Genomic DNA, 14,173 nt, shown 5'->3' with positions numbered 1-14,173 from the left:
GGGCCTTACCCTCAGACCTACACAGGACTCAGCTGCAGGGTCACAAGACCCACCTGATTCTAGTTTATGTGATTCTCAGAGCACAGGTGGACACTCCTGTGGAGGGAAAACCCCTCTCCTTGCCAGGTAGCCACTTAGTTAATTCATGAATCAGCACTTACATGGAAGCTTGAGACCCTCGCCTGGCATTTTTCATGGAGCTGTTCAGAAATTGAACTTAACATTATTAATGATGGTATCACAAGATCTCCCTGCTTTCTTCCTCGAACTTGCTGTTCTCATTCTGTCCACCAGGCTCTCATCTCCCTTCCCTTCCCTTCACTCTGCAGTTGTTAAATTTGCTTGCTAAAGCAACTCCTCTTATTTCTTATCTTTGCAGACCAAGGTTAGGGCTGACTTTCTCAACCTCTCCTGATTCATTCCCTCCTTTCTGACCTGCATTCTGTTATGTTCCATGTAACAAACTAGTCTAAGCCCCGTGTTTCGGTTTTATCTTTCCGTGGGCCTTGGTAAGATAGTGGTTCCAGCATGTGCCATTTCTTGGCAGCTACCAATCAGTCTTTCCCCATTTGGAACTTCAAGCTATCTGTGGAAGTCCTCTGCAAGGATGAGGGAGAATGTTCTCGAGAGGAGCAAGACAGAACTTGGTGCTGTGACCCGCTTGGAGAGCACTTTGTTGGGAAATGGAGGAATTTCCATAGAAGACCCCACGAGCCTCCTTTTCTTTCCTTTAGCCTTTGACAGCTTTAAAATTGTCCAAGTATTGTGACCACCCAGGCCCTAGGTCTTTTTTTTTTCCTTGTAAAAGGAGAGACCTACATTCTGCCCTCTACCCTGAATAGGGGCTTACATTTTAATTTCTGTTTCTGAAGCAATGCTGCCCCCAAACTGGTCCCCTCAACCTCCCTGTCTTTTGAGACCTGCCACCCTCTATCTTGGCCATGCACTTTAGAGACATAGTTTCCAATACATTTGCAAAGGTTTTTGCATGTGGAAGACTAACTCAGGCATTGTTTTTACCCTAGGGGAAATTTTTCGCTGCGTATGACCTTCTGATGTTGGTTTTTCTTTGTGTTTTTTTTTTTTTTTTTTCTTCTGGCTGCAGGAAAGCAATCTCCCGGGCAGGCCTGCAGCACCTGGCTCCCGCACATCCCCTCAGCCTTCCTGTGGCAAATGGTCCAGCAAAGGAGCCCAGAGCGACTCTGGACTGGAGTGTAGGTGTTGGCTTTTTCATTTCAATGTAATTCAATTGCATGTCTGCCTCTCTCATTCTCAGGATCCCTATGGCTACAAGGCAAGACTTAATCATTTCCAATATCGCTCACTGACCAATCTTCAAACACCCAAGCCATAGTTCCATTCTCCAACCTCCAGCAACATAGCTCCTGTGTATGAAATCGGACATGTTTCAAACTAAAATAAAAACTTCATGAATCATTTGAGGCACTACTGCCTGGCTTTGCAGCTGTGAGATAAAAAGTATCTCTACGCACATGCTTTATTGTTCTTGCCAACCTGACGATGAATAGAGCTTACCCTTACAACTTCGTGTCATCTAAGCTTAGTTTCCTCAGCTCAAACTGCCTTCTTTTCCTTTTAGGAGTTTGTCCCACTCCACCCGCCCCCCACAGAAAGAAGATGATTTCATTTTAAATTTTAGGTACTTCATGCCCTCCCGTCTGATATACTTCTGCCCCCAACACAAAGGTGGATGGGTCTGGTGTCAGTTGTTTGGGTATAGTCGCTAATTGTAACCAAAAGACATCCACAAAAACTATTAACTTGAGCTGAAGATTGCATTCTGAAGTTCTAAAATTAGAATACATTTAGTGAGGATCTTCAGTGAGTCAAGTTCTTGGTCAAAGACATCTATCACTGTGGACTGAAAGGCTTTGTCCCTTCCTGAAGGAATGAATGTAGGGAACAGCATGAAGGTAGAGGAGGGCTGCCCTAAAATTCTGCCAGCCTGGTCTTGATGGTGATTCTTGTTTAGCGTTTGTAGTTAAGTTGAACAGTGGGGATAATTCATGTTCTCCCATTGGAAAGAGCATGGCAGGGTGGAGGAAAGGAAGTGTTTTTTTAATTAAAATATATTTTTTTAGCCCATATGTCATGATTTAATATCCTTTTATATTAAAACAATTCTTCTCTCCCAAGCACACACTTACTGACATTCTTATTTTACATTCTGGACACATGCCAACATATGCTCCCTGCATTCATGAAGTACCTGGCAGAAGACTGGACTTCATTGAGATGCAGCTTCTTCCTTGATAAGAGTCTTCAGAGTACTCTGGTAGCACGTGCTCGTGCGGCACTGGTGCTCAGGAGGCGTGTTCCTTTCCTGGAGTTTCCCTTTATTCCAGGACAGTTACTTGATAAATCCTTAAGCCGTAATGGAGTGTAGAATATATTCATACCAATGTTTATATAATTAAAAAGAATTAAATGTATAAACAAGCAGATAAATGAGATTGAAGAGCAACATTCCTGGTCCAGTGATGAGAATGTTGTGAATCAGGGACCCAAACCACTGGATTTAACGTTCATGATGCCTAAACAATCCTCTGACCTAAAGTAGTAGGACCCTATTTGAGAGGTAGGATTCTAATGAAAGGTAGTTTAAATTGTTGACATAGAAAAAGTCATTAAATCCTTTTGCCCTGTGTGGGACGTTAGGCAAGTCACTTGATTTCTTTCCGTCTGAGTGTAGACTCATCGGTAGACGGGGACAATTGTGGCCCCTCGCTAAGGGGGACTTCCTGGGTGTTATTAGGGTCGAACGTGGTAGTAAGTGTGAAAGTTCTTTGTAATTGGTGCAGCCTGCAAATTTGTTTAGTCAGAAAGAAATTAAATCCTCATACATTTGAGTCCCTGCTTTGTGCTAGAGCCTGCACTGGTTCCTTGGGATTCTGAGGGGAGGAAGATGGGGTTTCTGCCTTCAAGGAGCCCGGGAAGCAGTCGGCAGACAAGAAGCCAGCAGCAAGAACATGGGGTGTTGACACCTGGAATAGAGGAGCCCAGAGTCATGGAGTGCCAGGAAGGATGCTCCATCCCTATTTGACGGTGAAAATAGTTATCAGAAAAGGCTTTTAAAAAGAGGTGTCCTGCTTGGGCCAAAACTTGGCAAGAAGATATTATTTTCTGATTCCTGTAGAGATGTATGCACTCTAATATTTCATCAGAATGGTATTTTGGGCTAGTGGTGGGAGGCTGCACTACATAGCAGGGGAAGAGCAAGTAAGAACTAAGTTCTTTCTTCCTCCCTCTCCTTTGATTGTGGGTGCCCTGTCATGGCGCCCCGGTGAAATTATGGCATGGCAGGAAACACTTTGGGGATGTTTAACAATGGAGGGAACGCTGAAAACCTGCTCTGAAGATGCTCCATCTGAGGGCATATTTGGAGATCTGACATGGAAGGATCTATAAAGATGTCACCCTGAAAAAAAATAACTGTGGGCTGACATTGCTGTTAGTGAACCGAAGCCAAACAGTGACCAACACTACAGTTCCTTATTATGATCATGTAGAACATTTTTCTCAGAAGAGAGGAAGAGGCAGATGGCTAAAAACATTTTAAAGCTTTTTTTTTTTTTCCTAAGACTTGCCCTTGCTTCAAAATTTTTGGCTTTCCCTAACAAATGTGCTTTTCACCAGTTTCATTTATGTCACCTTGGTTTGCTGGTCTGTTCAAGTTGCTGAACCAGGATTTTCTTTGTTCAGCTTAAAGTGTAAGCCCAGGCCACTGGCTGGACCTGCCTCTGCCATTCCCTTATCCCACCCCCTGCCTGGCTCCCTGTGGAAAAGCAGCATGACTGCCTGTTTCCCTTCATCAGCCCACTCTTCTGGACTGAAGGCATTGAAATGATCAATCTTCACATATTCACTCTTACTGTTTACTGATCTCTGATTTGGTTTGGAGCCTTGTATGTGTCTCCCAAATAAGGGGGAGGGTTTAGGGGAATGAGGATCGTCTCAAAGGCCTGTAGGACTATGACCCCCTGACTCACGTCACCTCCCCTCTCCGCATTTCACCAGTGAAAAAACAGATATAGAAGCTGTTCATCGTGCATCTGAAGTTGCAAGACAAATCAGGGTGAATAAAAGCTGGAATTAAAATCTTAGTCCTACATTTATACTTACTGTAGAATCCCAAAGGGGTGCTGTTATGACTTCATGCCAAAGTCTTCAAAAAGGGGCACAACTGTTTCCTAAGGATCTTTGTGCAAAGGGCTTTGAGGAGCAGCCTGCTGGTGGGGGTGCCTGAGACACAGATGAGCACTGATTTGGTGAGCCTAGACTGTAGGCACCTGTGTACTTTGGCCAGGTGTATATATTATAGGTGTCGGTTTGACGTGTTGGGTACGCAAACTTAATAAGTTCCTTAAAGTATTCATATTCTCATTTCCCTGCTTAGTGATTTGTATTATCTCTCTCTTATTTTCAACTGTTCCTTAATGTCCCAAAACTTCTCTCTTGCTGTGATTTACTCAAATGGTTATTATGACTTATCAGTTTCTCTGTCTCACATGGTCTCATCTTCTTGGTGACTCTTCATAAACATTCACTCCTGCAGCCTGAGCATAAGCTCGCACCTCCATGCATGTCAGGGAGAGAACTCGGAATGTTGATGTGTGGGAAGTAGCCATATCAGTCTTCACTATGGTGCCTGAGCCTTCTACTGACAATAGTAGACATATGTGGAAATTGCTCTTTCCTATAGAGATTCCTTCTCTTGCTCTGTGCCAGGTCATGCCCATCTTTTCAACTGAACTAATTCTGTTTATCTTACTCACTTTTTGCTTTGTTTCCTCACAGTACCCCTACCCACAGTACACTGTCTTATAAACCTTAGAACCAAAGTTTCTAAGGTTTTTAATTGCTTTCTTATTCTAAGTCTTCAGTTCGATTTCAGGCTCCTTGAAGGGAGGGACAATGATTTCTGCTTGGTTTTCTTCTTCACAATGGAGACTGGAGCATCATAGGCCTACCTGCTACCTGGCTGCAATGTCAGGGGACAAATTGATTGCAGCTTTTCTGTTCAATCAGTGAGAAGGGGACATTTCACTGGGAGTGAGAAGGAAACATTTCACTGGGAGTTGACCAGCATTAGATAATCTCCAGTTCCTGAAAAGATTGGGAAACAAGAGTCCAAAGCTGCTTTTGAAAAATAAATGGGTTTATGCTATTTGAATTCCAGGTAACTCTTTTACTTTTTATTTTTTTTAAATATTTTATTATGTTATGTTAGTCACCATATAGTACATCCTTAGTTTTTGACGTAGCGTTCCATGATTCATCGTTTGTAGGTAACTCTTTTAAAATCTCTTTCCTAGTATAATGCATTGTGTTAAGTCTTAAAGCACAGCAGTGGTCTGATCTCATTCCTCCCAACTTATCCCCTCTTCACCTTCATGGTGACAACCTGCAGGAACTGCTCCCGTGGACACCATGTCATGCATGTTGGCCAAGCCCGTTTTGGGGAAAACAAGCTAAATTGCCAGAAAGGGAGTAATACTCAAAAAGGGAAAAAAATTCTCATCTCCTGGGCTGGAATCCAAGTTTCCGGTTTAGAGTGAGTTAGCTCCTTCAGAAGTATGTCTGTTGTATAGATTCTGTGTGTCTTCTCTTAAATGTCTTATGCCTGATTCTACGGTGGAGACTTAATTTGTGCTAAGAACTTTCTTCCCTCATTTTAGTATGATAGCAGGGAGCATAGGAGGTAGGTCTTACTCTGTCTCCAGTGTTTTATAATTTGTTTTTACCCCTTACACTGCCTAAAACAACTTTCAAAGCAATGGTGGAAAAGTCATCCAGATCTTTCTTAAAGGGCATGTTGGTTTTAACGTCAATTTTAATTTTAGTTCTTTTTTTTCCTCCCTCTTTGGAAAATTTCCTCCAATCCTGAGGACTTGGAAAATAAGTTCAACACAAACAAAACCAGATTCTAAACCCAGACCATATTTTCCTTCTCTAATTGACAATGCTAAGAAAAGAAATGCTTTCTCCGTGGCAGATAGAAACATAACACAGTTATACACCACCTCACCACTTAGTTCAGGGACAAGATTAGGGAAACAGAGTCTTCACGCAGGATTGGTTTAAACTGGGTTATGAAACTAGGTCATCTTATCTTTAGAAACCTTGAATGAAGAGCCAGGAGGAGGCAGGTGTGTATGGGTGCGTGCATGCTCATGTTCTCATTTCAGTCTTATTTCAGGTGGCGGGTCCGAACAAACCTGTGTCTTCAGGCCTTAGCTCTTGTACCTCAGGTTTGGGTGTTGTCCCTGATAGTGACTCTCCCCTCAACATTTTCCCCACTCCCATCCACATTGCAAAAACTGTTAAGTCAGGTTAATCAAGGTATCTGATGGCTGAGAGCCATAAATCAGTGAAGGTCCTGGCCCTGGTCAGCCATGTTAATAATGGGACAGATCTAGCATGATTTCGTGCACCCTCATAGTCCTTTAGTTCCCCAGATTGTAAGAATTTTAACTTGAGTCACACTAGCTGCTGGGAGAGCTCATAGAATCCCACAGTCCCACAGGTCATGGAGAAGTGCCTGGGACTAAACTTCTATGTCAAAGCAAGTCATTACCTAAGCTAACACTGCCCAGTAGGGATATATGTGAGCCATGAAATAATTCTAAATTTTCTAGTGGCCACATTAAAAAAAGGTAAAAATCAATAGGTAATTTTAATTTTAGTACCATATTTTGTTCAACCAAATATATGAAAAATATTACCATATGGAAAAAAATAAGTGTAATCCATATAAAAACTATCAGTGAGGTGGTTTGCTTTCTTTTTTTCACACTGAGTATTCAAAGCCTGCTCTTAATTTTACATTGACAGGACATCTCAATTAGTGTTGACCACATTTCAGGTTCTCAATAGCCATATGCTTCTTGGATAGCACAGAGTTAAAACATCCTAGACAAATTCTACCTATTATTATCATGAAGATTTTCAGGGAGAGACAGTTCAGAGTTCGTTTTCCTTTCTGAATTTGTAAGGACATTTACATGAGATATATCTTTATAACTTCTTTACTGTTTCAAAACATTTCTATAAGCAAATGTCTTCCTTTTGTGTAGATTATTTGCTTCTAGTGTCAGTGTACTTTGTGTTATTCAAATTCTATAAACCCCTTCCCACCAATACACATACATATCTTTTTACCTATAACCATTACTAAGACTTCAGTAGAACTTGAGAGCAAGGGATTGTATCTGTATCTATAAATCTATACCTAGATGGATCTCTACTCTTAGGTAGCTAGATCTGCCTTTATACAGATCAATCTATGTAAACATATGTATATCTATAGAGACTTGTCTCAGTACTCACAGATACAGAAGAAATGTTATCTTCATTTAGATATGGGAGAACTATTTTTCCTGTCTGGCACAGATGGATACCCTGAGTTGTATATTGTTTGAGATGGTATTTCAAGGTGGATGTGTAGAGGAGAGAAAGAGGTTCCTGGGTAGGGAGAATAGAATAAACAAAAACATGGCACAGAAGAAGGACGATATGGCTATATTTAGAGAAGAGTGATGAAGGAAGAAAACGTACAAAGGTGAATACAAGGAAGGTTAAGGATAGACAAATTGTTGTCGTTATTGGAAGGTCTAGTATGTGAGATTAAATTTGGATTTCATATTATAAATAATAGGCATCATTTAAACATCCTGAGCAAGACAGAGGCAAAATCATAGTTATGTTCTGAGGGAATTATTTTGCAGTATTGTAAAATTTCAGAGAGAATGTCAGAATTAGAGTTCAGAGCGGAAGATACCAGGACTCAGGTTTGACATGTTCTTCAGTATATGATAAGTAACTTGCAGGTAGATGTAGATAATGAAAGGAAATCTAGACAAAAATATAAGGCCTGTGTTAGTTGGTGTAGACTCGGCTGCAATAAATAAAATACTCAAACATATAATCACCACGGAAGAGTAGCATATTTCTCCCTCATGTATCAGACCAGGACTGTTCCAGGTATGTTGGGTGGGAGGTAGGTCCTATTTCATATAGTATTTCAATGCCCCAAACAGTTGCTCTTACATCTTAACCAGATGGCTTTTGAAATCATCCCGAAGGTTGACTTTTCAAGTATCCACTGTGGGAAAAGAGCATGGAGGAAAACATGTGGGAGGTTTCAGTGGGCCAAGTCTGAAAACAGTCCATGTCACTCATGCTTATGTTCCATTGGTTAGATCTTGGTCACACGGCCATACCTCATTGAAAGGGAGGCTAGGTAATAAGGTGTGGCTGTATGTCCAGGAAGAAGAAAAAAATAATTTTGGTGAATGGCTAGTATTCTTGGCTACAAAGACCAAGGAAAGAGACTTGGATAATACCAACATCTATGGGTTAGAAGGGAAGGAAAACTGGAGAGTGTCCACCTTAAAATTAAAGCTGCCGGTTATTTTACCAGAAAAGTGGGTTTAGCCGAGAAATTACAATTTGGGACATGCAAGCCATGGCAAACCATAGGTGAGAGTGGAGATTAAAGGAGAGAAACATTACTTTATAGAGAAAAGGAGGAGGGTGGGAGAGGCTGCTTTGAATGGAAGTCCATTGGAGGAAATTGAGAGTTCAGGGAGGTGATGATTTCTCTTGGCTGAGTTGTATTTTCTTATTGGCTGAGCTTGTTGCTGGGCAAGGAGAAATTATTTCTTCCTGCTGGAGTAGTAAAATAGGCTTCTTCCTGTTGGGAATGCAAGGTAAGTCTCTTCTTGCTGGGGATCTGCAATTCATGATGAGTGGTAGAGGGTGACAGCTCCCCCATCTGATCTCCTGACTCCATTTTACATGAGGCATCCTTTATTCAGTTTCACAAAAGTAATTACAATATTAATAATAACAGAAACTATAGTGAACACCTATTAACTTCTAATTATGTACAAGGCATTGAATATTATGCATTTTTGCGTTTAAATATCACTATGATCTTGTGAGTGAAGTACAGTTATTATTATAATTTAGTGGTGAGTAAACTCAGGTTTAGGGAAGTTAGAGAGGCCCAAGGTCATACAGCTAGTGGGTGGAAAGTCTATCTCAGATTTATTAATATTGAGCTAGAGAAGGATGAATCAGAAATGTAAGAAGAAAACCGCAATGGTTCATTTGTGTGTTCTATTCTTGTGTGAATGTAAACCCAGCTGGATACCTTTATGCAGAATTCAGGAGTCCCCAAGACCACCTTCACTTCTGACATCAATTGAAGGTTTGGGAATCCCCAAGACCATACTCAAAATGTTTGATGAGTCACTAGAAGGACTCACAGAATTTACTGAAAGCTGTTATCGTCACATTTATGGCATATTACAGTGAAAAGATACAGATTCAAATCTGCCAAGGGAGGAGGTACACAGTACAGAGTCTGGGAGAGTTCCATAGGTGGAGCTTTCAGTTATCCTCTCCCAATGGATTTGTGGACAGCGCTAACCTCTCCTAGCAACCATGTGTGACAGTACATATGGCATATTGCCAATTGATCTGAACCTTGGTGTCTATAGAGTATTAGTTGTGGCTTGGTCACGTAGAAGTGGTTGATTCCTGCATGTCTGACCTTAATCTCTAGCCCCTCTGGAGGTTGAGCTGATATATGGCTCTAAGCCCTACCATAAATCATAGATCTCTTAGACTATGTGCCATGGCTCAAGGCCCCAAGGTAAACATATACTCTTATCAGGCAGGACATTCCAAGCACTTAGAGAGATGACCTTCCTAGAGTTGAGGGCAAAGTCCAGATTTCTCTTTGGGTAAGGTTACTATAAATGTACTTTATTAGGTATCAGACAAGACAGATGTGCAAGAAAAGGATGAAGCATGGGAAAAACGTAGTCTAGGGAAAGGTATGCTTCATCATTTTTTTGCATGACTTTTTTAAAAAGGCTTTTCTTCTGTTTGTGATTTTAGAAGACTGTCATGTTTCTAATTAGGCATCCATGTTTACTTCTCACAGTTTATGACTCTAGACTAAGGGACAGATAAAAATAATTATCCCTTTCTACCCCTTGGAGTTGCATATAACAAAAATGTGCATTCATTCATTTATTCATTGATTCTTAGTCTTTCGTCTTCTCAAAATTTATTTGTCATCTACCATTTTCCAGGCACTAAGTGACTTTCTGGACATTCAATGCTCTTGTGGAGCTTAGAATCTCATATATGAGGAAACATTAATCAAATAATCATGCCAATCAATGGATAATTACCAATGGAGATAAATTATGAGAAGGGAACATGGTTTTATGAGAGGAACTAACAAAATAACTTGACTTAGACTTCGGGGTTAGTGATGGCTTCTTGGAGGGAGTAACACTTGATCTGATGACCAGAAAGTGAATAGAAATTAACCACATAGAGTCGGAATGGAGAGGAGTAAACAATTTGGATCTAGTAAACAGCATATGCAGTGAATAGCCTTTGATGTAGGGACATTTGAACAGAGACCTAAAAACAAAAATAAATAAATAAGGCATAATGTAGGTATCTTGTATAAGCAATTTTTAGTCAAGGGAACAGCCAATGCAAAGGACCTGGTGTGAGAGCCTCTTTAGCCTGCTTGAGAAATAGCAAGGAGACCAGTGTGACTGCAAACCAATGACTCAGACAGAATATGATAAAAGATGTGGTAATCAGGACAGGAAATGAGATTGCAGAGACAGGAATTAAGGGAGGCACCCAGGGACTAGACAGTAAAAACTTCGCACTCTTCCAAGTTCATGGATAGCCTTTGAAGAGTTTTGAGCAGATCAGTAGCTTGGTCAGATTTACATTTTAAAGCAATTACTTTCATTGCTCTGTGAGAAGGTAAGACTGAAGCAGGGACATCACTTAGGGGGCTATTGGGGCATTCCAAGTCGAAGATTATGGAGGATCAGGTGGTGACAGTTGAAGTGGTAGGTAGTTGAGTTTCGTGCCTATTTTGAAACTGGAGTCAGTAACATTAGCAGATGGGTAGGAGTGGGAAAGAGAGATCTAGAATGACCCCAAAGTTTTTAGCAAATATTTGCAGCTATAATAATGGAGATACCATTTGCCGAAAATTTATAGAGAAGATTGAAGTAAGAGCAGATTTAAGGAGTATATCACAAACTGAGTTTTGAGACTCAAATTTTGAGATGCTTATTCGTTTCAAGTGGAGATATTGAGAGGGCAGTTCTTTTTTCTACGAATTCGAAGTTCAAAGAGGAAGTTTGTACCATATGAATAATTTGGGAGGCAACAATTAATTGATGAAATCTAATGCCACGAGAACTAAATGCAATAACCTAAGGACTGGGTGTGGATAGAGAAGAGTAAAGATCTGAGACTGAGCTGTGGAACACTCTAATGTTTAGAGTTTGGGATTATAGGAAAGGGTCAGGAAAGAAGATTATGATGGAGTGGCCATTGTGGTGCAACAGAAACAAAAGGAGTATAGCGTTTCCAGGAAGCATGTGTCCCTAATAGAAGGGAATGATCACCTGTGTCAAAAACTGTTGATTAAGATAAAGACTGAGAATTGGCTATTGGATTTAGCCGTATGAAGTCACTGATGATCTCGACAAAAGTAAGTTACATTGGAATGAGAGGGAGAAAGCCTGATGCAGTTGGGTTCAAGAAATAATGGAGCTGAAAGGACGCAGAGGCAGCAAATAAAGAAAACTCATCCTTGACCTTTTCCAGGAAAGGAGAACAAGTGGAAATAGCTAACAGGAATGTGTGGATCCAGTAATCAAACTACAAATACAATTTTTTTCAGCTCTTATTTATATTCAGAGTTGTGATCATAATATACAGGTAATTTTACATTTTATTTTTATTTTACTTTACATCACACAGTTTTCCATATGGCCAATCTTCATAATTGTACCTCTTGATGACTTTATAATACTCCATTTCATGTATTATTCTACCAAACATTCTTCTCCACCGGACATTTGTGCTGTTTCCAATTTTTGACTATAAAAGGTAGAAATAAACTTCTTGATGTAAATAGTTTTTTCTTCCATTAGGATTATTTCCTTAGGGTACATTCCTAAAGTAAGATTACTAGTAAGTGTATAAACATTTTAATTTATTCTGTTGCTTCTTTAAAGGCTTGTGCATTGAAGACTTTTCTCTTATCCCTGGGATCTATCTAGTTAACTTTGAGCCTTCTCACTATGTATCTGTGGTTTCCCGTCTCTTTCCTTAAAATCTCTCTGGGCTACCTTATGCCTCCTCATCTCTCCTCCTCTTTTACCTTCTTCTCTGGCGACTGTACAAGAACAGAAGAGTATCGAGTTTAATAGATTAGTCATAGACAAGTTCTAGAATCTATTATCTATTAACTTGAGGAGGTAGGGCAGGCTCTGCTGGGTTATGGGGTCTCAGACTCTCTGCACATTAGTCCCTTCAGAACTTTGAAAACTCACGATGTCCAGGTTTCACCTCACATTAGTTAACATAGACTCTCTAGGGATGGTGCCCAGGTATTCTTAAAAACTCACCAGTTCATTGTAATGAGCAGTCAAATTTGCGAACCAGGGGGTCAGAACCACTGTGACAGGAAACTTCTTGTCTTTTTTTCTCCTCCTCCCTTACGAAAGACAGTCTTTCTAATCAGATCTCCACTCAAGAATGAGGTTAGCGAATCCTAGCAGCCCTGCTATGCATGAATCTGAGTCAAGGTTTATCAGTTTGGTATTTACTATCAGTGGTTTTTGACCGTTTGACCCAATGCAACATTTTATTCTTCACTTTCTAAAACTGTTGGCAGGATCTTTGCCCTTTTGGTTTCCCTAATATTTGATGTTGTACTTAGGTGTTTAGTTTTCATGTTCTCTGGTAGATTTTATGCTACAGGTTACCACACTAACCCAGTGCCTGGCACTAGTGGTGTGGAATAAATGTTTATTGAATGAACTAAAGAACAACAGAATGAAGAAAGATTTTCTATAAATGGCTATAACCTAAAGTTGGATATCAAGTTCCCAGTAGTAGACTGTTTTAGATTGTGGGAATCAATTTCTTTAGGATAGCTAACAAAGACAGGCCATTTATGTATATATGTATTCATGTTTATATGTATGTCTGTATAAGATAAATAAATAAAAACATGTGCTGTCCTCATCCATTCCTACCTGAAAATTTTTAGGGTCCAAACCTATAGCTGTTCTTCTCTTGCTTCTGTAGTTTTTCTGCAAGATTGACTATGAGGTGAACCCCATTTTCCCATTGACTCCCATAAAAAACCAATGAACATGACTTTCTACAGGGAAAAATGACCAATAGAGAAGAAACGGTTTTGGTGAAAAGATGGTCAGTCACCCTTTGACATGGAGGGTGATGATTCTCATTATCATTTCTTTCTTTTTTGGAATGGTTGTGAGGCACTCGGAGACATGCATGGCATACCCCCACCTTAGAGTCTCCTTGTGCATTGTTCCTGATCCCTCAATATCTACTGAACTCATGAAATTTCTCCTACCCCTCACTCTCACTCTTCTAAGAGCTGGTGTCACGTTTCTCAGATTGTGAGTTATCTATAACCCTTAGTTATTCTCGTCTGAAAATGATTCGAGCCTTAGGCTCTGAAAGGAAAGGTATTGTACTGGAAACTGAAGAAATATATTTATTTTAAGAAATAGATGACACTTTGTATTTTTTCTCAGCTTCTCTTTGGCATATATTTCTGCTATTTCATGTTGAGCTTTGGAATTCAGAGGGCAGTCATATGGACATTTCTGGAGTCAGTTATTATAAAGGTGACTCATATAAGATGGAGTTCTAAATTACTGGTTATTCTATAAAGTTCCTTATTGAAGTAATTTAACAAAATACCATAGACTGGGTGGCTTAAACAACAGGAATTTATTTCTCACAGTTCTAGAGACTGGGAAGTCCATGATCAAGGCACTGGTAGATTCGGTTCCTGGTAAGAACCCACTTCCTTCTTGTAGATGGCTGCCTTCTCACTCTGTCTTCACGTGACCTTTCCTCAGTGTATGTATGTAGAGAGAGAAAGATCACTCTCATGTCTCTTCTTATTAGGGCACTAATCCCAATCATGAGGGCTCCACCCTCATGACCTAATTATTTCTCAAAGGCTTCATCCTCAAATACTGAGGAGTAGGGCTTCAACATATGAGTCTGGGGGGAGTCACAGTTCAGTCTATAACATCCCCCATGG

General features: G+C 40.3%; 1 protein-coding gene across 1 annotated transcript in view; it reads left to right on the top strand.

Annotated features, from left to right (window-relative positions):
* The window catches only part of DGKI (diacylglycerol kinase iota), a 402,958-nt gene that overhangs the window by 140,121 nt on the left and 248,664 nt on the right, over positions 1 to 14,173 (top strand). The window contains exon 2 of the mRNA XM_034647002.1: positions 1,106 to 1,214. Within this exon, the coding sequence (XP_034502893.1) occupies positions 1,106 to 1,214 (109 nt within the window). The remainder of the gene's footprint in view (positions 1 to 1,105; positions 1,215 to 14,173) is intronic.

The sequence above is a fragment of the Ailuropoda melanoleuca genome, chromosome 1, assembly GCF_002007445.2.
Source record: "Ailuropoda melanoleuca isolate Jingjing chromosome 1, ASM200744v2, whole genome shotgun sequence".
Lineage (NCBI taxonomy): Eukaryota > Metazoa > Chordata > Mammalia > Carnivora > Ursidae > Ailuropoda > Ailuropoda melanoleuca.
Note: the sequence above shows the minus strand (reverse complement) of the source record. Positions and strands in the feature narration are given on the sequence as shown.